Below are 23,172 nucleotides of genomic sequence, written 5' to 3' on the forward strand. Positions count from 1 at the left end.
TGAATCCATAATAAGAAATTGTCAACAGGGATGCCTGGGTGGTTCAGTCGGTTGAGTGTCCAACTCTAGCTCAGGTCATGATCTCACGGTTCATGAGTTCAAGCCCCGCATGGGGCTCTGTGCTGACAACTCAGAGCCTAGAGCCTGTTTCAGATTCTGTGTCTCCCTCTCTCTCTGCCCCTCCCTCTCTCTCTGCCCTTCCCTCCCTCCCTCTCTCTCTCTCTCAAAAATAAATAAAACACTAAAAAAAATTTTTTTAAAAAGAAATTGCCAACAAAGAAACCCCAATCTCAAATGGCTTCACCAGTTACTTAAAACCAACCCACAGTAGTTTACAAATAACATTTTAAGATATCCTTGAGGACAGCATTTTAAAAATAAACTGTATAAAGACATCTAACAAAAGATAAAAGAATCTCCACTCACAAAGTTATAAAACATTATTGAGAAAAATTAAAGACTACCCAAGTAAATGGAGAGGTATGCCATGGTCCACAGATTCAAAGACTCAATACTGTAAAGATTTGAATTCTCTCAAAACTGACCTACAGATTAAAGGCAGTCCCAACAGGATTCTTGGGGGAACAAGACACGTGCCCCACTAGACATCAAGACTTGTCCTCAAGTTCCAGTAACGAAGACAGCGCACCGCTGTGTAAAATGAACAGAGATGATACCAAGGGAAGGAGGCACAGACAGAGCCCCATGGTTTGTGGTCAAGGCGGCACTGTTGGGGGGGTGCGGGGGCAGGGAGGCCTTTTAGGACTGGATATATACAGACACCAGTCCCAGAGCGGGTGGTCAACCTAAATGAAACCCCAGAACTGGGAAAGACCTCATAAGTAGGGCAGAAAAAGCACTAACCACAAAGGAAAGGATTGGTGCTTTAAAAGGAGGAATTTCCGACCATAGGAGACCTCACCAAGAGAGTAAAACGGCAAGTTACAGAGTAGGACAAGATTTTTAAACACAGGGTAGACTGAAGCATACAGAGATGCCATTTTCAGAGAGCAGTAATAGTTAAAAGTGGGCAATTTTGTTTGGTTCAACTTAATCTAACCAAGAAAGTGCTCATATCTAAAATACGTAGAGAAGAACAACTCCTACAAAACAATAAAAAAGCTAACTCTGTAGAAAAGTGGGCAAAAGACTTCTTAACAGGCACTTCACAGAAGAAGATGTTCAAGAAAGCAATAAACACGCAAAGCTGCCCAACCTCACTGACCCTGAAGAAAACGGACACGTAAATCACGAGACCCCGCCACGCCCCAGAATGGCGAACATTTAAAAAGCCAAGATGCAGAGCAGCGGGAAGTGCACGCTGCTGCTGGCGGAGTGCCGTGGCACCGTCCCCTCAGGTGAAGCGCGGCCACCCCACGAGCCAGCAGCGCCACTTCCAGGGACAACGCGCGCACACACACACACACACACACGCGCACGCGCGCACACACCAACCGAGGCAGCAAAGCTGTTCCCAGCAGGTGATTCACACCCGCCTCAGCGCTGGGCACGTGTGCTGTGTGTTCAGACAAATCCTACAGCGTCAAAACCGAACGAACGGCACACAGGACAAATACGGTCATTCCACAATGTGGAGCATAACGGGACAAACAAAAAAGACTACACCCCATACGCGGGATCCATCTGTGTGAAGATTCAGGGCGCAGTCGGAGCTAGACAACGGAGTTAAGGACACCCGCTCAGGCAGCAAAGGAAGGGAAAGCAAGGAGCGAGGCCACACGAGTGAGGACAGGGCTCCCCACAGCAGGGGGCCCAGCCGGCACCCCCGCCCCCGCCCCCGCCCCCACCCTAGGCAGCACGAGTGTGAGCCGGGCTGTTTCGCTCCGTGCACCTTCCTGTGCAGACAGGACACCTCTCAACTGACAAAAAGGTTGAAAGGAAACCCAAAGACTTCCTAACCAAGAAGAGTCCTCAGTCCTGAATTTGCAAACTGAGCCAAACACCTTGTACTCTAAACAGTAAACCAACGTATTATTTAAAATTACCTTAATAATTTTATTTAGTTATTTAACTTAATAATTATTATTTAATAATAATTAATAATTATTTAACTTAATAATTTACTTTAATAAACCAACGTATTATTTAAAATAATTGAGACCAAACTGCACCCTGAGTCCCACTCCCGTCGACAGACTCACCCTGCTTAACCTGGACACGGCCAGAGAGACAGAAGTCTTGAACTCCTCGGGGTTCTTCTGGGCCAAGGTGGTAATGAGGCTGGTGGCCGCGGTCACCACACCCTGGAACAGACACGACAGGTACATGCTGTGACTGCAGCCAAAGTGCCTGGCCTCTCGTCGCAAAGTCATTTTCCGAATAAAACTTCAAATGGGCCAGATTCACAGATCTCTAACAATCAAGAGCGCACATATCCCATTTTCTTTTCGGAGCTTCTCTTTGCAAGCCTGGACACGTGCCCCAGACCCTTGCGGCAGCGGAGGCCCCATCCCGACTGGCCCTCCTGCCCTTCTCTGGGTCTGGCCACCTGTCTGGTCCTGTGGGCAGCTGCACTCACTGCTGCCCCTGATTTGAATCACTCTGTGTGGGGGCACCTGGCTGGCTCAGCCAGTGGGGCGTGCAACTCTTGATCTTGGGGTTGTGAGTTCAAACCTCACACTGGGTGTAAAATAAAATCTTTTAAAAAGAGAAAAGGGGAGGCTGAGTGGCTCAGTCGGTTAAACGTCCGACTTCGGCTCAGGGCACGATCTCGCGGTTCATGAGTTCGAGCCCCGTGTGGGGCTCTGTGCTGACGGCTCAGAGCCTGGAGCCTGCTTCGGATTCTGTGTCTCCCTCACTCTGTGTGCACTGGGGCGGGAGACATTATCTAGACTCCAGCGCAGAACGACAACTGAGAGAGCCCACTCTTCCCCTTCTCTGGAAGCAGTCCAGGCTGGGTCCCCACCACACTGGCCCCCGAAGCACCCCAGACCCAGGCGAGACTCCTTCCCTGCAGGGCCCCCACACGGCACCCGGCCTCAACGTGCGGGGACTCTCCCTGCAGACGGCTGTCCCGGCACCGCCAGGAGCGGCTCCCGGCAATCCACATCTCTTGAAGGCGGATGCTGGTGAAGAAAAGATGCCCTCACAGATACGCGAACAAAGGAATGCCACTACTGACGGTGAGGACGAGGACAAAGCCCAGGAGAGCCCTGCCCACCCCCCACCCCCCCCGCCGGACCCGGCTGGCCATCCTCCACCGTGCTCCTGAGCAGGTGGGACGAGACCAGCATCTCGAGCAGCTGCGAGACTTCGAGGACGGAGACCGCGGGGGAGAGCCAGAGCTGAGCGCTTCCTTCAGCCTTCCAACGACAGCGTGAAGGCTGCACCGAACGGACCTAACTGGCCTCAACGCCCACTTCTCAGCGGGCAGAGTAAGTACCAACAGATTCCCCTCGCAAGCCAGCTCTGACAGGTCAGTATTTGTGAGCACGCAGGTCCCACCAGGGCAGAGCTGGTCCCCACGGCTCCTAAGCGTGTGGGGCTCGGCCTGGCCCACCACGAGGACAGAACAAATCTGCGCATTCTGAGGAGACTCCTAAAGCACAGTGTCTCACGTCCTCCGCACCCTGCAGGGGTCTTCGTAGGAAGGGCAGTGTGAGAAGACCGGGGCAGGCCCAAATGGCCCTCGGTGCTGCCCCCCGGCCACAGCCCATGGCCTGCCCCCCCCACACACATACACACACCCCCTCAGCTCTTCCACTGCTCTCTGAACACAGGACCCACAGGGGCTGGCTCGCTCTGCCACCCAGCTGACACCCCTCTGGGCATTCTTTGACCTTGAAACCAAAGAAAGCCAAGTCTCAGGCCTCCTTCACCGGCAAAGCCAGGAAGTATCTGACACGGAAGCCAAGGCCACACGGAGGACAGGCGCCAAGAGAACAGTGAACGTGGGCCGAGAACAGCAGGCTAAAAGGAGGCGGGGTGATGATGGGCTCAGCCCTCCCGTGGTCTGGCAGGGCCGGCCCCTCCACCTCTCCCGCTTCGAGCTGGGTTCTGGTGCCTGTAGCCAAGAAGGTGCCAGGCAGCACACCTGGTGAAGCAGAGTCGTGTGCATCAGGGCACCAAAGCGGACCCCATAGCTGGGGCTGCAGGATCTCTGGGTGTCGGCGAGAGGAATCCTGCGGGCAGTTGGGATAGTCCCCGTCACTGCGACAAGTGCTGGGGGTGGACGTCTGCTGGCCAAGGGCTTTGGTGTCGGTTGGCCGTGTGGCTCGGGCCCCCCAAGCTGTCCCAGTTCTGACCCTCCGTCACCTCCTGGTTCAAATCCGCATCTATGTGAAGCCGTTCCGTCTCTCCGAGCCTCGGTTTCCTCAGGTGCGAAACTAGAAAAAGCCCCACTGCCTCGCAGGGGCTGCCTGGTGGGTGACCCGTGGCCTCAAGCCTCACGGCCACCAGCACGGCTTCCCGGCTCTACCAGCGGAGTCTGAACCTGAACAGACTGAGGGTGACCCGGCGTGCAGGCCTAACCCTAACCCCACCCCCCCACCCAGGCCCTTCCCCCTCTCCCCAGGACTTGGCTACAGAGGCGGAGCTCCACCCTCAGGGAGGGCTGCCGTGCTTGGACACAAACACCCAGTAAACGTGGGCAACGACAACGTGGGAACAGCCCCCGGGGCAGCCGCAGCACAGCAAGCTTGCCGACACGGCCACCGGCTCTCTCCTCTGAATCTGCACGCGATGATCATTTATTTTTAATTTTTGAGGTAGGTTCATTTCTGGGAAAAAACACAGTAAGCAGCCTGCATACTAACCCCCATCTACTCAGGAGGAGACCCTGTGTTACATTTCAATTCTCTCAGTGTTAACAACAGAATTCGCACAGCGCAAAGCCACTGTGCCAAACGCCTGCTCCAACTTGACCCCATCTCCTGGTGTCATGACCCTGTATGCCCCGGCTGGTGTGGACCGGACCTGTGACCCATGTCAAACCACAACCACCAAACGTTCCTGTCTACGACACAGGGAGGACACTCAGGCCTGGCCTGTGGAGCAGTCGTGCAGACTAGCAAGACTGCGGGCAGGAGCTTAGGCGGGAGTCACGGGACACCCTCACCACCGCCTGACAGACAGGCACACCACACGGACTGCCCTCCCTGGACAGGGTGTCTCCAGAAGCCACTGATCTCGGTCTGACCGGTCTGTGCGGCCCCAGCACACGGGAAGCCTTGCGACAGCTAGCTCTGGGGCGGGCTGGAGGTCGTGTCTACACAGTCCCACCCCCGGGAAGGAGGGGCACCTCCCCCTAGCCACAGGAGCGCACACACGCTCACAGGCTCAGTGGACTAAGCTCGGTGTCCCCTCAGAAAGCACCGAGCTGCTGTTTTCTTAATGGCCATCCCAGAGACGGTCACTTGGTGGGGTGAGCAGGACCCTGGTCCAAAGGCACTCACCAAATGCTGGTCGTTGAGGAGGTGCACCACGCGGGACGTCCAGTCACCCATGGGGACGAGGTCGGGAGACGTTCGGTACAAACGCAGCAAACACAGGGCGGCGCTCTGCTTCACGCTGTCCATGGTGTCTCTGAAAGACAAACACCGGTGGTCGCTCGAGAACACGGCTGGCACCCCACGTGGCCCCAACAAGCTAAGCATGGCCCCGAGCCTCACAGATCATACGCCGGAGTAACATGGAGACCAGGTCGCTGCACCCTCCCGTGTGATCCAGCCCACGCCCACCGCCTCCGAGAGGTGTCCGTGTGGACCACGTGTGGACAGTGACAGACGGCTTCTGATCTGAAGACCTGCCTTTGGCTCCTGCCCAAGACAATCAACAGCAAAGAATCCCACCAGGAAAGGTGTCTCATCTCCAAAAGTGTCAGTTCTGGTATTTTTCCCAACTGCTGAATAAGACCTTGGCTATGCAAGACTGACCATATTCAACTCATGCTCCTCTCTGCTTGGATCACGGTATTTTTTTCAAAACTCAGTTAACAACATACAATCAAAACAGAAAGAACAGAGAGCCTTGCACTGCCACAAAACGCCCCCCGGCGATTTCCTCCCGTGTCCAAAGCCCCTGTCGGGTGCCCTTGTGAAGCACCCCACCCCCTGCTTCTCTCTGTGCTGGGACAGCAGAGGCGGGGATTCAAATGCCCTCCTGCCCCTTCGTGTGGTTGACTGTGAAAAGTAGCCACTGAGCCACAGAGCCCGGGGTCCCTGGAGCACAGCAAACACTGAGAAGCTAGGTCAGAACGACTGCAGACAGCCGGGGAGAGGGACATCTGGAGGGTTTCCTGCTCCGGTTTTAATGCTGGCGGCGGGCAGAGAACGTCCCCAGGGCTGTTTATCCCTCCTCCCCACCAAACCCCAGCCAAATTCCGCTGAGCCGCCCACCAAGGAACAGCCCCGTGGAGGCCGTCTGAAAAAGAACACGGCAGGGCGACGGTGGAAGCAGTGGGGACTCCTGCTCCACGTGAAGGGGAGAGGAGGGCTGGGGACCGTCGTCACCATTTACCTGCCTCGTAGCTTTCTTGGCCCTAAATCCAGCCCAACACAAGAAACCCTCAAGCTGCTCCCCATTCTACCCCCGGGAGAAACTGCCCTCACAGAAACCCCGTAGGATTCTACTGCCCCGGGGGAGCAGTCCGTCCCTGGCCCTCTCTGGCCCCACACCATCCTCACAAGGAGCAGGCAGCACGCCCCGCAGGCCTTATGGCAGAGCCGCCCCAAGTCACCACTGCGTTTCTGTGCTCGCACGGGAGGGCCTTCCTGCCCCCGGGACCCACACCAGAAGAACATTCGAGGAGAGGGAAGTACGGCATCCAACACCCCTGGGGAGGCCGGGGAGGCCACTGCCCGCTCTATGTCAGTTCTATCTCGGGCCCATGGCCCAGTGCCCGGCACCCTCGCTTCCTGAACGCCTGCTGGGGGCCGCCGTCCCGCCCCCAACGTGCCAACTCCAGTGCAGTTATTTGACTGCTGACAATCTCCTCTGCATCTGCCACCCCTGCAATGTCTCAGTCCGTCTCTGGCCGTCTCCAGCCTGAGCACTTCACCTTGAGCTGCCCGTGGGTTAACTGCACATTCAAGAGCTGGGAATGGCGTTCGAATAGGGCTCGTGGGTACCACGCGGCCTGAGCCTCTTGGTGTAGGCTTGTCTGTGACCTCGATTCTGACAGGTAATCCAGCGGGGTGGGCATGACCGCGCCAGGTCCCCTAGGCCGTGAAACTCACAGGCACGGCTCAACTGTCTTCCCACAGCAGGATTCTCCCCCGTCCTGTCCACGCTGGGCCTCGCCGTGCGCCCCCTGTGCCCTTTCACCGTAGGTGCGGTCCGTCCTTTACTTCAGGAAAGCGTTCTTCAATTGCCATCTGAATGCTCTCCAGAGATTATCTCTGTTTTACGTCACACTCGTCCAACAGGCATTTTTCAAGCACTTACTGTGTACCAGGTATTGGTCAAAACGCTGGAAATAAAGCAATGGCCACAGCAGACAGAAACCTCAGCCCCCAGGAGCCTGCCTTCTGCGGGCGGAGGCAGGCAGGGCGCAGACGTGTTCCCTGGTGTGCGCCAGGAACAGGGCAAGGGCCAGGCGGCAGCCAGAGCAGGGAAAGGGGTTCAGGGAAGGCCTTGCCCAACCTGGTGCAGCCCTAACGAGTGAGGAAAACAAGGTGCCGTGCGGCCCTGAACCCACACCCACCCTGGTGGGGTCTGGACCCGAACGTCCCGTCAGGGTCCCTCTGCTCACATCAAGTCCCTCGAGTCTCTTCTGTCTTAGTTTGCGCTCAGGGCGGCCACCATGCCCCACAGCTCTCATCGGCAGACGTGGAGCGTCGTCTCGGCTCCCCACCTGCTTCCTCGGCTCTGCTGTCCTTCAGTGAGTGACCTGCTCCCGGCGTGTGTCTCTGAGTGCCCCGCCCCCCTTCCCGTGGGGCCTTGCTTCCGGCCTGGCCACTCCGTCTCCCTCTGGTGGCACATGCCTCGGACAGACACTCCTCTGGGGCTTGTGTGGCCACAGCCCTTCTGGTCACTGGTGCAGCCCAGGGCTCGCCCCGGAGGCACAGCTAGGCCTCAGGGAGGAGCGTCCGTGTGCCACAGGGTTTGGGGCGGTGTCCCGGCATCCAGAGTGCCGTGGCCTCTGTCTGCACTGCCGGCCATCCTGGAAGAGCTTGGTCCCGACGAAGTGCCCGGGCCTGGGGCGCTTGCTGAGCCAGATGTGTCACCAGGGTGTGGACCCTGGGTCAGTTCCCCAGCTCAGCAGAGTCCGGGAACACGAACGCAGGACCCTGCCTCTGCCATGCCCCGTGGCACCCTTCCAGAGTGGCCTACTCTGCCCCACGTGGCCCCTCTCCAAATCAAAGGGGGTGGGGATAGGTCTCTAAGAATTCTGTGCTTGAACTTTTCCTCAGTGACACTCTGGAGAAAGGGCGAGAAGGGGTGCTGCACCACAACCCAGGACGACGCGCTCCTTCTTCGGCAGCCGCGTGGGAGGCTGGGCCCTTGTCGGTTGGTTGCAGCCGGCAGGGCCCTTCTTCCGCGCTCTTCCAAACCCCGGTGGTACTGGGGCAGGAGAGGCGTGACGGGACTTCGCCAGGCACCTAGACGTATGGTTGCCCCACCGCCTAAGACAGGGAGACGAACTCATCCTAGAAATCCTCTAAGTAGCTGCATGTTTGGTTCACTTAACGCGAGAGACACACGCACTTCCGACAAGTCACGGGACACATACCCAGCGACGAGGATTTTCGGAATCTCCCCAGCAAATGCCTCGGCCATCTCTCGGCTGCCCACGTTGGCGATGCAGTGCAGGGCCAGGCCCATGAAGGTGGGGTTCCGACTGGCCAGGTCGTTCTTGATGGCGTTGTTGATGAGCCGGATCAGCTCGCTGTTGGAGTTCACCAGCACAGAGATGAAGAGGTAGCCCTGGTTCCGGAGAGACAAGAGGACAGAGAGCTCGTGACAACCTGGGTCGACACGGACAACAAGGCACAAGCGTCCAGCCTTGGGCCGGCCTCCCGACGCCTCCACTGCCCAGTGTCCTGCAGGAGGGGGTCGCGCCACAGAGGGTTCCTCTGCACTCTGATGAAAGCACCAGTGTCGTTAAAGAGGCAAAGTCCCTGCTTCCGGCTCTGCCATAAGACAGTCCTGAGGGACGCACCCAAGAGGCACTTAGACGTCCCCATGGGAACCAGATGCCTCGGTCCCCAGTCCCACCTCCCATCCCACTCACCTATCCGTGGTACCACGTGTGAGCAATGTGGACTCACCACTGTCCTGAACAGGGCGGAAAGGACCCTGATTGGAAGGCCCCAAGAAACCATGATGAGTTCCCGAAACCCTGCTCACTCCGGCCTCACCCTCTCTCTTGATCTGTCTCTGAGCCCTCACCACTGGCCCAACTCCAGCCCCGTGTCACCCCTGCCGTCCACACTCTCCCCATGCAGGGGACACAGTGACCTTCTCGAGACTCATCTCATCACTGACCGTGCAGGTGAAACTCCTGTGCAGCTTCCTGTTGGCCTTGGGAGAAAGGCCCTACCCACAAGCCCACCTCCCCCGTCTCCCCTCCAGCCACCGCTGCTCCTTCAGCTCCGGCACACATGAGCCCAGCTGGGCGCTACTGGCTCTGTCTGCCCTCATCCCCCAGTTAAGCCCTCGTCCTTCTGTCCCCGCTCAGGATGCCCTCCTTGGAGGACCTTCCCTACTGGCCAGCCCCTCTCAGGGCCCCAGAAAGCTCTCCACACCTTCTGCCCTGGGCACTGGCCACAGCTATAATTCTCCATTTACGAACTGTATGATGCCATCTCTTCACTGAAAAAGGGCAGGGCCCACATCTGCTTTTGGTCCCTATGTCCCCAGGGGCCTCCCAGCAGACTGCCCCCCCCATGGCAGACACCCAAATTCCTATCCCCTCCCCCCCCCCACCCCCTGACATTCCCGGCCCCCCCCGCGTCTAGGGTTGTTTGGTTTTTTGTTATTTTACTTCCTGTAAGTTAAATTTTCGGACAGAGGAAACTGTTAACTTTGCAACACTGGGGAAAACATAAAAATATTGCTACTCTGAGGAGCTACAGGGCTAAAGCTACAAAGCCGGAGAGGGCTTCAGGGGCCCAGGTGCCAGCGCCATCTGGAAGGGCACTGGGAGCCGGCAGCAGGGCAAGGGCACGCCCAGGAGCAGCTCCAGCTCTTCTGCCACGGGGCTGTGGCGGCCTCGCCAGAAAGGGAAAGTTGTACAGGGACCACGGGGAGCGGGTCGGTGGGGGGGTTGTCCGTGCCAGTGAGTTAGGCAGACACTCTGGGGCAGGAAGCAGGCCTGCCCCAGACACCCCAGCCTGGCTCCCTGCAGCATCCATCTAGACCCACAGGAAGTCTCGGCTGCAGGGGAGCTGGAAAGAGCGAGCAAGGAAAGAAACGGCCTCCAAATCAGAAGAACCCCGCCCAGGAGAAAAGGCCCTTCCACAGGCAAGATTGCCTCCTGGAGGGGAGGGGGGCCCTGGGGCCGCCTCAGGTGTCCTGGATGCCAGCCCCACCCCGACCCCCGCCCCCCTCCGGCGACACTCACGATCTGCTTCTCCGTGTATCTGTTGGAGCTCAGCAGGTTCACGGCCTCCATGTGCCCAAAGTCAATGTCATGACCCAGGAGGAAGATGAACAGCAACTTGCAGACATACTTCTTTTTACTGTAGCCATCGAGAGCCTTGTCACCTACAGAAAAGGCGGGTGAAGTGGGAGGGCAGGGAAGTCGTCGGCAGGAGCTGGACAGCAGGGCGCGGGCCCGCCTTCCACTGCACACGGGGCACCACCGTGCTGCACACGAGTGCGGGTGACAGGTGACGTTTCCAGACCGGGTGATGCACGGCAGAACCCAAGGGTGAGGCTTCCCTCAGAAACCGAAGCCAGAACCCTTACATCAAGAGCTCTGCCCCCCCCCCACAGCCCCCCCCTCCCCCCGACAGCCCCGGGCAGGCCAGGCCCCAGGGGGCCTCCCTGGGACCAACCAGCCCTGCCAGGGCCCCTGGAGTCAGCAAGTCGGTCTTTTAAATAAGTTCTTTCCCGCAGGCGGATGAGCATGCTCTAAATGACCCCCCTTCGCTTCAGTTTCAGGACAAAGCACCCACCCGCGGAAGTCACACACGAGAGGGCCAGAGGAACCGTGTCTTCACCCTAAACACAGTGCAAACGAGCACCTCACGAGACATCATGACGAGGCGGGTTCGAGACACATCACTGGCAGAACACAAACTGCTATTTAAAAAAGACCACCCAAGGGGCGCCTGGGTGGCGCAGTCGGTTAAGCGTCCGACTTCAGCCAGGTCAAGATCTCACGGTCCGTGAGTTCGAGCCCCGCGTCGGGCTCTGGGCTGGTGGCTCAGAGCCTGGAGCCTGTTTCCGATTCTGTGTCTCCCTCTCTCTCTGCCCCTCCCCCGTTCATGCTCTGTCTCTCTCTGTCCCAAAAATAAATAAACGTTGGAAAAAAAAATTTTTTTTTTTAAATAATAATAAAAATAAAAAATAAAAAAGACCACCCAAGGGCGCCCGAGTGGCTCTGGTGGTTAAGCGTCCAACTTCGGCTCAGGTCATGATCTCGCGGTTCGTGAGTTCGAACGGGCTCTGGGCTGACGGCTCAGGGCCCGGAGCCTGCTTCTGATTCTGTGTCTCCCTCTGTCTGCCCCTCCCCTGCCTGCACTCTGTCTCTCACATTGTCTCAAAAATAAATAAACATTTAAAAAAAAATAGAAAAGACCACCCTGCGCCGTTTTAAGGATCGAAGTTCTCAATTCGCCAGACGAGGACACAGTTTTCCTTAGAGCCCACCACTAGCGGACTGCAGAGGTGACAACTAGAGAGATCGGTCATCTTTCTGAGCTGGGTCTCCCAGTGACACTGCTGTCACAGTGTGAAGGACCCGTGTGGGACATATGAGGGCTGAAGGGGACTCGGGGACAGCACTGGCCTCACAAGTCGGGACCCTCGTGCTCGTGGGCCAACAAGCACTGGCTGACCATGGAGAGCGATCTGGAAGGCCTCCCCCAAGACTTCCTAGGGGAACAATCACATGTCAGCCAGCCAGCTGGTCACCTCACCTTGAGACGTTCTGAGAAACCCTCCCTTTTCACCAACAAACTGATATACAATGTAATGACCTAAGAGTATAAAAGGAGCCCAGGTCTGGTTCCTCCACCACCGCCAGCCCCCACTGGCTCATCCGCTCCCCGCACCCGGGGAGCCCAGCTCTGGCTGGGACACCCCCCCATCTGCTGTGGGAAAGAGTCTGCAGGCTCAGCACATGCAGCCCAGAGCAAGCAGCACCGATCTCCCATCTCCTGCCCACCCGGATTCCATCACCTTCCGGAAGCCTCCTCTGACAACCAAGCCTAAGGTACCACCCTACCTCCTCTCACCTCCTGGAGACAGGTCTCTGCTACTCAGAGCACATCTTAAAGGAAAACACAGCAGCATCCAAAGAGAGAGAACAGCTTGGTCAGACTGAGCTCTGTGGAGACGGCCACAGAAGCACCTGGGGGCTCCTTCCCTGAAACCGCTTACTGGTTGCTGCTCCTGCAGGAACTCGGACACAGGGTCCCTCCTAGAGCCCTCCCGGATGCCAGGAGACTTACAGCAGGGCCGTCACTAAGGCAGAAGAAAAACCAGGCACCTCCTGGCCCTGGTGCGTGGCTATGATGTACAGTAACGGCCCGTGCCCAGAAGGCAGCTTCGGGAACTCACAAGGTACTGCAGAGAGTGGGGACGAACCTGGGTGCCAGCCCAGAGGGCAGTCCGGCACGCCACCCTGCCTGAAGCCAGAGCCCTGCCCCCAGTGAGAGGGTGGCTCTCCCAAGGGGAACCAGCAGGGAGACGCCCGACCGTGCCACAGGCCCGGCGTGATCAGGAAAGAAACGATGGCCCCAAGAGAGCGGGGCTCCCATTATGCCTACGTGCCTCCCCCAGGCACCCGCCCAGTCCAGCCCCACCTGCTCTCAGGGGCTCCTCACCTACTCAAGAGTGACCCGTGGGGAAGCCTCTCCTTTCCACGGACCGCCCCCACCTTGGGTCCTGTCGTGGAGGGCGGTGCGGACGGGAGGGAAGCACTCTCACTTCCCACACGTACGCTGGAGTCTGGCTGGGGCGGGGGGAGGGTCCCGTGGGCTTCGTGCGGTCTGGGGAGCACTGGCTGCCGCTGCCCCGCCGTCTCGGGGCCCACGGTGACTCCAGTGCTTTCTCTGGCAAGTGTCCAACCATCGGCCTTCCCAGCAGCAGCTACAAGGGCTGCAGACTCAGGGACCGGGTCCCCTCCCGGCTCAAGAGGTACACCACAGCGGCCCTGCCGGCCCTCACGGGCAAGGAAGGAGACACGGGTGCACTTCAGTCTGAGCGGCCTCAAAAACAAAGAGCTCTGCTCACTCCGCAGCCCAGATGCTTTGTTTCCGTCAACAAAGAGTGCGCTTGCTGGCCCCGCCTGCGTCCACCCGCACGTTCCCAGCACCCAGCACCCACCCACCTCAGGAGCAAGGCCCGGGCAGAGCGTGCGCCACAAACCCCGGCCACGTGGGTAGCCCCGCATCCTCTCCGTTCTTGAAGAGACCGAGCCCATCTCCCAAGGACAGAACTGGCTGGCTGGACACAGTGTCCCCATGCCACCTGTCAGTTCCAAGCACACCTCCACGAACGGCCCGGGGCAGAGCCCTCTGCACGCCTCTCCCTCGTGGCTGTCTCAGTACAGGGCCGCTGCGGGGGGCGGGGGGCGGTGCCACAGCTGCAGAAGGGGCCCTCCTGCAGTTTGGGGTGAGGACTGGAGGGGCTCTGAGGTCCCACAGTGAATTTGGGGCCCCACCCTGGCCATAACCTTCTCACGGCCCTCTCAAGGTGACCCCGGTACCCACGCCATCATCCGGATCCCCTCTGCAGCCCCACGCTACCGGCCTGCCCGAGGTGGGTCGCCGCCCTCTGAGAGTTCCTGACGGCCCGTGCCCTGGCCCGGCCAAACCAGCTGCCTTCTCTCTCTCTGGGGGCTGAGCTACCCTCTTGCTCCAAGGAGGGGCCTGAAGATCTGTCCTCCTGGGGGCTCTCCTTGGGCCCGAGGGGCCATACTTTGGGCCTTGTAGTCACCCTCACCAGAACTCAGGAGTTCCTCCCAGTGACCATCGCTCCAAGCTGGTGTGGTTTCACTCGGACCAGACTAGACTGAGGTGGTCCTCACAATGTGAGTTTCAGGGCGGGCTAGAACTGTGTCTTTATTCCAGTAATTTCAAACTGTCACACTGCACCATCTCGCGCCTGAGAGGGGGTGGCCCACGTCCCCACGTTCCGTGAAGACCAGAGAAGAGAGGAGGTGGGAAACAGGCCACACATCCTGACTGACGATCAGGATCCAGTCTGTGCCCGAGACCCCCAACTTGTCTACGGCCCCCTCCTCGGTGGGCCCTTCCAGAAATGAAGCAGGACACCACATCACGGCTTAGCACTGCCTGAGACAACGTGAGGCTTATGACGACCCTGTATCACTGGCTCTTAAGACTCATGCCAATTTCAGAATGTGAAATGTGAAACAAGGTCTATCTGAGGATGACAAAAACCTGGTCCTTCTGTAAGAAGATATTAAGCAGTAAGACCCAAGACTGGAGAGTGAGTCACCAGTGCACCCAGACGCGGGGACAAACACCCTCCCTCCTCCTCAGGCGCTGGGCTGGAGGGCAGGCACCCTGACAGTGGCTTAGTGTCTGGGTCAGAGCCAGGTCAGCCCTGCGTACCCACACAGCGGTGCTCCCCACGTGCACCCCCTCCAACCACACTGTTGTGTCCCTGCCGGCTCTGTCCCTGCCATGTCCCAGCACCGATCAACCTAAAACACCCTCAGTCGCTCATGCTTTTCAGGGCCTATCCTGTCTCATTCGACAGTGGCGATGGCCAACATTCGTCCAAGATAACCACTCTTAAGGGACAGGAGAAAGATGCCTATCAGTTTTACCTCTGACCCCAACAGGCCTCAGGCTGACACGAATCTGTCATTTGTGCCTTAAGGGCAGGGCTCTTGTGCTAACCCTAACCCTAACCCTAACCCGGGACACACAGGTTTCCAAACCCTCAGCCTCCACCGGGGGATCACGTGGGCAGTCACATAAAGTAGGGCAAGGGCGCCTGGCCCACTGTGAGGAGGTCTGAGCTTGGCCGCCCGAGTACGACCCTATCTCACCAAGAAAGATGTTCCCACCTGACAAATAAGATGCCAGCCAGAGCCCGTGTGGTTGCGGGCATAGCGTCTGAGTCCCAGGAAGCAGACTCTTCCAGACAATTTCTGAGCTGTGGCCCTTTCCCACTGTTTTCTCTCACAGACACCGGCGCTCGACAAGTATCTTGCGATCAAAAAGGTGGAAAGACCAGGAGGGACATGGCCCTTCCTCGCGTCTGCACCCTGACAGTATTCTTCCCTCGCCCCCACGCCATTCTGCCTGCCTCCTCCGTGAACTGAGAGATGCCCACACCGTAGAATCCACTCTTCGCCCCCGAGTCCCCACAGACCCGAGGCGTTTCCTCCACTCTCTGTAATGCTTACTGATTTCAGTGCTTAGAAAAAGGGAGATGCAAATTAAGACCACAGTAAGGTTCCACTACACGCCCCCCACCGTAACCAAAACTCACAAGATCAACCATACCAAGTGCCGGCAAGAACGTGGAGGAACTGGGACCGCTCCCACCGGCTGGCAGGAGCGACACGTGCACAGCCGCCCCCGAAAACGGCGAAAGGCCCCCTGCCGCGGGCCCAGGGTGTGTGCCCAGCGGGAGTGCTCACCGCAGCCTCGGCCTCACAGGCAAGCGCGGGCGAGTGCACGGCGGTGCAGAAGCGCTCGCAAGCCACTGGCACACGCGCGTGCCCTGAGTGCACCGTGCTCAGCTGAAGAGACCTCGTGCCACCCAATCCCTTTCACGTGGGTTTCAAGAAACAGCAAAGCTACCGTGACACACAGCAGACCGGTGGCCTCTGGGGGCTGACGAAGGTGGCCGAGTACACGGGGACACAGGGAACATACGTGCACCTTCCAAAATTCAAAGTGCACGCTTAAGTCAATTTTATTGCAAGTAAAACACATCCCATAAAGCCAACTTTTAAGCCATTCCTGTCAAATACACCAGGAAGAAAGGCATAAAGCATGGGAGAACACTGGCGAGGACTGGAGGCGGGGGGGGGGGGGGGGGCCGGGGGTGCGGCCAGCCCGTCGGGAGCCAGCGTGGCACCCCCTTGCCGAGAGCTTTCGCGCTTCCTCCATAAAAAGCTGTGCTTTACTTAAGTCTTTCTGTACCTACAGTAACCTAAGTTCTTTATGGGAACTTTTGTTTTAATGTTTTCTTTATTTGGGGGACAGTGCAAGCGGGGGAGGGGCGGGGGGAGGGAGGGATCCAAAGAGGGCTCTGTGATGACAGCACAGAGTCCGACACAGGGCTCGAACTCACGAACCGTGAGATCATGACCTGAGCCTAAATCGGACACTTAACCGTCTGAGCCACCCAGGCGCCCCCCTCTATGGGAACGTCCTCATTCAGCTGTACACCCCAGACCGTGGCGGACAACCAGTGGTTACGTAGCAAGTTAGCGGATGCCATGTGGTACACCCCTGCGGACAGTCAGTGATAAGCAAGCGTGATGTCTCCGCAAAGGGTACCACAGCAGCTGCTTCCCCGAGGTCTTGAGATGGAGTGTGCCGGCTGATGTCATAGTAACTACCCCAATCCACCCCAGACCCGGGTGGCTCACACAACAAGCACCACCTTCTCGCTCACGAGTCTGCAGGTCAGCCAAGACTCAGCAGGGGTGGCCTCCAGCCACAAGCGGGATCTAGGCCCGCACAGGGCGCCTCTCCCTCTCTGAGCCCAGCAGCACCCAAAGCACATCCTTCCCAAGGAGGTGACGGGAAGGCCCCCGAAGGGGCACAAGCAACCCCCCTCGAGGTTAGGTCTCAAAGTGGCACACAGTCGTGGTCTACATCCCACCGGCCACGTCACATGACCAAGCCCCACATCCTTCCTCAAATGACAGAGCCCACCGGTGAAACCATCGGCCTCCAGCCTTCTCGGTGGCAGGGTTTCCAATTACAGATGCAACTTCCCGACGTTCTCAGGACTGTCACATCGTATCACTTCTCATCTACCTGCTTCCACGTGTATCTGTAACTGCACAAGGTGCTATCGTGCGCAGCGAGCGTGCGGTCACCTCCGTGGCCGCCACGTCTTTCCTCCTCTTCTGCCCCTGTGACCTTGCATCTGGGATTCTCTGCTTCTGGCCTCAAGTATATCCTTTGGAATTCCCTTTTCCTCACGGGAAACTCTCCATTTTTGTCTCAAGAAGCTCCGTGCCAGCTTCAGTCTTAGAAGACGCTCTTGCCGGGCAGTCTTCCACCGGCCGTTCTCCAGCATGGGGCCAGGCTTCCGATCTGCCACATGCCAAGTCGGCTGCCAGCACAGCTCCCCTGCCCGTGACTTGTGATCTCTGCGTCTCCGCAGAACGCGTCTAGGTGTGCGCCTCATTCACGCCACCTGTGTGTGTGGAGCCTGCAGTCTGGCCAATTTCACTCATTCCTTGTTTTTTAAGACACACAAATTCACTAAAATTTTGAAGATATTTCACAACGTACTGAAATCAGAAAAATAAATTCTTAATATACGAAATCTAGAAAGATAGAATTAGGAATTAGACTTTAAAGGATTTAGGGGAAAAAAACCAAGGACGGTCAGATGCCACGAAGCAGGCGGCACAGCCTAACGGTAAGCGTGCTGCCAGGCCCAAGGGCCCCCTCTATCCCCAACAAGGGGACAGCGAACTTCTCTCCTCTCGCACAACACAACTTCGTTCACTCTTAAAAGCTGCCACATTCTCTCTCTTTTCCTTCTGGGACGCCAACTAAACCTTTGAGACTTGATCACCACATCCCTTTACCTCTCGCCCCCTGTCCTGTCCCCTGCTCTCTATTCAGGACCCGCTTTGTTCCTATTGTTCAGAACACCAAATCTCTCTTCAACTATGTCTGCTGTGAAATCCAGAGTTCTTCACTTTGGTTTCTGCAGGTTTCAGTTCTGGGATTTCCATTTGCTCTAATATTTCAAATTCCGCTACGCCACCTTTCGCACCCCAAGTTTCCTGCTACAAATTTCAAAGGTGCCTTTATCTCTTTAAAAATGGCACACCTGCCCCTTTACCACCATCTGAATCCGGTATCAGAGCTCTCCGTGAGTCTGTTCCCGTGGTCTCTGCTGATTCCCGCTCACGCCACCTTGACTCCCTATGTGCCTGGTTATCTGTGACCAGATGCTGGACTACATGTGTGAAAATTCTAGGCATCATCTGTGGCCTGCAATGACCATGTCCTCCTCCGGGGGACTGCTTTTCTTACCTTAACCCGAGTATAAAGTTCGAGGTGTCCAAAGGCCCACTGCACACCTGTGACAGGGCTGGCTTGCGTCCAGTCCACTCCTGCCCTTAGGGCACTGCCTTGAAAGTCTCCGTGGAGGGGCGCCTGGGTGGCGCAGTCGGTTAAGCGTCCGACTTCAGCCAGGTCACGATCTCGCGGTCCGTGAGTTCGAGCCCCGCGTCGGGCTCTGGGCTGATGGCTCGGAGCCTGGAGCCTGTTTCCGATTCGGTGTCTCCCTCTCTCTCTGCCCCTCCCCCGTTCATGCTCTGTCTCTCTCTGTCCCAAAAATAAATAAACGTTGAAAAAAAAAAAAATTAAAAAAAAAAAAAAAAAAAGAAAGTCTCCGTGGAAAGCAAAAAGGGCCTCCGCTTCTCGTGGGCTCCGGGCTTTGATTCTTCTCCTAGACCAGGGTTGCTCAACTTCGGCACGTCGACATCTCAGGCCGATGGCTCTGGGTGGGGGGCTGTTGTATGTGCTGTAGGGTGTAAGCAGCTTCCTTGCCCTCCACCCACTAGATGGCAGTAACGCACCCCCTCCCGGGTGGTGACAAAGGACCCGGTCTCCAGGTGTCGCAAATGTCCCCTGGAGGGCAAAGCCGCCCTGACAGATAACCACCCTCTTGACTTTCATGGTCACATCAATGTCTGTTTCACGGTTCTTTCTTTGGGATCAGCAAACGCTCTCGAGGCACAAACAGCGGTGTGCTGTACTTGCTTACGTGGACACTTTCCTCCTCCTGGAGAAGGCCCAGAAACTCTCCTTGTTTCTTGTTATCTATGATGCTTCCAAGAGAGAATCCCAAGCGGGGTTTGGGATGCGGGGCTCAATCTCAGACCTGTGAGACTGACTTGAGTTGAAATCCAGAGTCTGACACTTAACCAACTGAGCCACCCAGGCAACCCCTCAAGACTTTTTTTAACAGTGTATCTGAAGTCAGCACTGTCCAACTTGCAGCTTCTAGCCACGTGTGGCTACTGAGCACTTGAAGTGTGGCTGGTCTGCGTGGAGTGTGGAGTGTGCTAGAGGCGTAAAATACACACCAGAATTCAAAGACGTGGTATGAAAAAGATGTACGATACCTCTTTAGAAAAAGAGGTAACTTTTTCTATTGACTGCATGTTGCAATGATACTATTTTAGGCATGTTACAATAAATAAAACATATTAAAACTAGGTTTTTGGGAAGTTTCATTTGTTGTTTTTTTTAATAATCTCTACACTCAATCTGGGGCTCAAACTCATGACCCCAAGGTCAAGAGTCACACGCTCCACCAACTGAGCCAGCCAGGTGCTCCTAAAATTAGTTTCGTCTGCTTTTTACTTTTTTTTTAGTGTTGCTACTAGAAAATTTAGAATTATATGTATGTCTGCATTAGTGACTTGTATTATATTTCCACCATATGGTACAGACGTATGTTAGCCAATCTGCCACAACTGGACTGAGAAGCCCCCCAGGGTGCACATTTCTGAGGACAAAGGGTAGGTTTTCTATTACCTGTTACTATGCAAGGTGCACACATACTCAATAATGCCAACTGCTTCACAGGGGAGAGGGAACCTCCTTCCCTCCCTAGGATAGCTTAGCTTAGGCAGGCATGAAGACAGAAGAAACAACACAAGGCTTGTTTGCCCCCAAACATTTATACGGAAAGTCTGAAGACGTACCATCCGAAGGGCCATGAACTCATTTTTAATAACACGGTAAACGTTTATAGGCATTCGCTCTCCATAGAGCACTTTACGCTTAGTTCCACATATAGATAGAATTACTGCAGCAGACACGGACCCTCCCTTCAGTGAAGGACTGGGGCTGCCAAGAGCGTGGGGACCTCAAAGGGTCAGCTTCGTCAGGGACTGCCTTTCTTGGCTTCGAGCCACAGCTGCGCGAGGCGGGGGGACAAGGGCCCAGCCATGCCCACCCCACGCCAGATGCCCCTGACAGGCAATCTTCATGTCAAAGCTCCCGATCGGGCCTCCCCTGCCCGCCTCTAGCCCTCTCCCTCCCTTCCCTGCCCACAGATGCTCCTCTCATAAATCCTCAGTCCTCCGAGCCTAGCTCAGGGTCTGATTCACAGAGAATCCAGCCTGAAATGATCATCAGTAGCCCACGTGAAAGCTGAGAAAAGACACGGGGAAGGGTAAGTAACGTGACAAGGCAGCACACCTTGTAAAGCATCAGAGCAAGGACCCTGTCTGCAGGTGGTCAGGGCAACCTTACTCTTAACCACCATGTGACAGTGCCTTTAGGATGCAGTGAAAGTTACAAACCCCTCACCATGTGGCACAGACGGCCGCCGGGCCCGCGGAACGATGCTCCACGTCACGTGGCGGGAGGGAAACGCGCATCAAAACAGTCGTGAGCTCCCTCCACACACCCGCTGGAGCGGCCCAAAGTCAGAACGGCGACATCACCCAATGCTGGCGAGGACACAGGGCGACGGGAACTCTCATTTGTTCCTGTGGGAATGGGAAGCGGGGCGGCCGCTTTGGGAGACAGTCTGGTGGCTTCTGAGAAAACTCCACACGCCATGACCACGCGACACAGAAGCCCCGCTCCCCGGTATTTGCCGCGGGAGCCGAAGACCTGCGACCACGCAACGCGGGCTCACGGGACAGTCACGGCAGCTGTATTGATAATCCCAGCAGCTACGTTCACAACTGACAACGCCTGGACGCCATCAAGATGTCCTTCAGCGGGTGGACAGATAAATAAACTGTGAGATGTCCAGGCGAGGGAATATCATTCGGCACCGAAAAGAAGCGAGCTAGGAAGCCGTGGAAAGAAGGAATCTTAAAGGCACCTTACTAAGTAAAAGAAGCCAATCTGAAAAGGCTACATACTGTATAATTCCAATTCTATGACATTCTGGAAAAGGCAAAACTATGGAGACGGTAAAAAGATCAGTGGTTGCCAGGGGCCGGGGGGAAGGAAAGGACAAACAGGTAGAGCACAAGAGATTTTTGGGGCAATGAAACAACTCTGTGCGATACTGCAGTGATGGATATGTGTCATCACTCGTTTGTCCAAACACGCAGAATGTACAGCCCCCAGAATGACCCATGACATCAACTGTGGACTTTGGGTGATGATGACGTGTTCACGTAGGTTCCTCAGCTGCCTGGTGGGGTGTCGACAGTGGGGAGGCTGTGCAGGTGTGGGGGCAGGGGTGTATGGGAAATCTCCGTACCTTCCTCGATTTTGCTGTGAACCTAAAGCTGCTCTAAAAAAATAAAATCTTGGGGCGCCTGGGTGGCTCAGTCGGTTGAGCATCCGACTTTGGCTCAGGTCATGATCTCACAGTTCATGAGTTCGAGCCCCGCATCAGGCTCTGTGCTGATAGCTCAGAGCCCAGATCCTGCTTCAAATTCTATGTCTTCCTCTCTCTCTCTGCTCCTCCCCGGCTCATGCTCTGTCTCGCTCTCCTTCAAAAATAAATAAAAACATGTAAAAAAAATTTTTTTAATAAAAAAATAAAATCTTAAGAAGAACAACTAAATAAAAAAAACTTAAGCGATGAAAGTTATAGACCTCCCCAAACATACACACGTACTATATACACGTATATGCGCGCACATGTGTGTGTGAAACAGCAAACCTTTTCACGTGCAACTTCAGAAGTTTCACAGACCTTCTAGAAGATCCTCAGGCCTAATTCAAAATATGAAAACATAATCCTTTCCCTAGGGCTCCACAGGGAAATACTGGAGGTCCACTAGTTTGCATCCCTTGATAACACAGGATACCCATCCTCAAGCCTTGAGAAGCCACCCATTCCTAGAAATTCTGTGTCCCCCCCGACACACCCCACCCTGCCCCAGCTCCTTGGCTTCAGTCCCAGCCTCTCCTCTATTCACTGTTCCCGGGCAATTCCAGCCACTCTCATGGCTAAAGTCTGCTCAGCCACGTGAACCAGATGTCAAACCCGGAAAAATTCACTGAGAAAGTAAGACTTAACAGATCAGCCAGCCTTTCACAGACGTGTCCTCAGTACTGACCATCTGCACTTCGCAGCCCCTCAAGGTGCGGGCGCCCAGGGAGGTGCGCTCCAGACATGCTGGCCTACAAAGAGGCACCACCTGAGAGGCTGGGCGATGTGGCTTGTGACTGGTTCACAAAGCCAGAAACACTCTGGTACAGGAAGTGCCCAGATAACTGTCATACTGAAACAATGAGTGGCCTCAGGTAGAGCACTTCTTTGAGATTCACGCTTTGAGCCCATACCGCACCGGGTCTGTCTGGCTCACCACTCCCAGGCCTGACGGGGTGAAGTCCAGGAGTGGAAGGAGCTGCTCTTCAGGAAGAGGCTGGGTCCCGGGAGGGGCCCCTCCACCCCATCCCTTCCACACAAGTTCTCAGACAACTCAAGAGCGACCAATGGCCTGACCCCAAGCACGTTTTAATTCCAGCAGAGCCACAAGAGTAACGGTGCTAACTCAGAACTCTGATTCGAAGAGGAAAGAGTTAAAAGGCATTAGAAGACGAGGCCCCGCTCCGGAAGATTTACAAAAGGACATTTCACGAAAAAGACTGAACACACTTACCTTTAAATTTTGATCTAATGTTTGCCAGTTCTTTGTTTATTCTCTTTATTTCTGCTTCTTTACTCTTGCCTAAAAAAAGAGAGAACACAAATGCATTTACTTTAACTCACTTCTGAGCAAACATCTGTTCCCCGACAAGACCAACACCGCAGAATTAAAGGCAAAAATCACTGCTTTTAGGAGGCAAAGAAAGAACCACACTGCCAGCAGCCAAAACCAGCAGGGAGGCAACTGGGACAGAAGCCGGGGCCCTTGGGGCGCCTGGGTGG

The 23,172-nt window shown here is 56.1% G+C and overlaps 1 protein-coding gene and 1 non-coding gene across 3 annotated transcripts in view; both read right to left on the reverse strand.

Annotated features, from left to right (window-relative positions):
• Positions 1 to 23,172, reverse strand: part of AP2A2 (adaptor related protein complex 2 subunit alpha 2) — a 75,169-nt gene that overhangs the window by 20,859 nt on the left and 31,138 nt on the right. For both annotated transcript variants that reach the window (XM_040464273.1, XM_040464272.1), the window contains exons 2-6: positions 22,904 to 22,972; positions 10,526 to 10,668; positions 8,693 to 8,886; positions 5,415 to 5,544; positions 2,163 to 2,264 (exon numbers count right to left, since the gene is read on the reverse strand). In XM_040464273.1, coding sequence (XP_040320207.1) covers positions 2,163 to 2,264; positions 5,415 to 5,544; positions 8,693 to 8,886; positions 10,526 to 10,668; positions 22,904 to 22,972 — 638 coding nt within the window. The remainder of the gene's footprint in view (positions 1 to 2,162; positions 2,265 to 5,414; positions 5,545 to 8,692; positions 8,887 to 10,525; positions 10,669 to 22,903; positions 22,973 to 23,172) is intronic.
• On the reverse strand, positions 17,672 to 17,796 carry LOC121022831 (U6atac minor spliceosomal RNA). The gene has a single exon (XR_005787120.1). It is a non-coding gene; the product is annotated as a U6atac minor spliceosomal RNA (small nuclear RNA).

This window comes from Herpailurus yagouaroundi, unplaced genomic scaffold (assembly GCF_014898765.1).
Source record: "Herpailurus yagouaroundi ecotype Mexico unplaced genomic scaffold, PumYag 438, whole genome shotgun sequence".
NCBI classification, from domain to species: domain Eukaryota; kingdom Metazoa; phylum Chordata; class Mammalia; order Carnivora; family Felidae; genus Herpailurus; species Herpailurus yagouaroundi.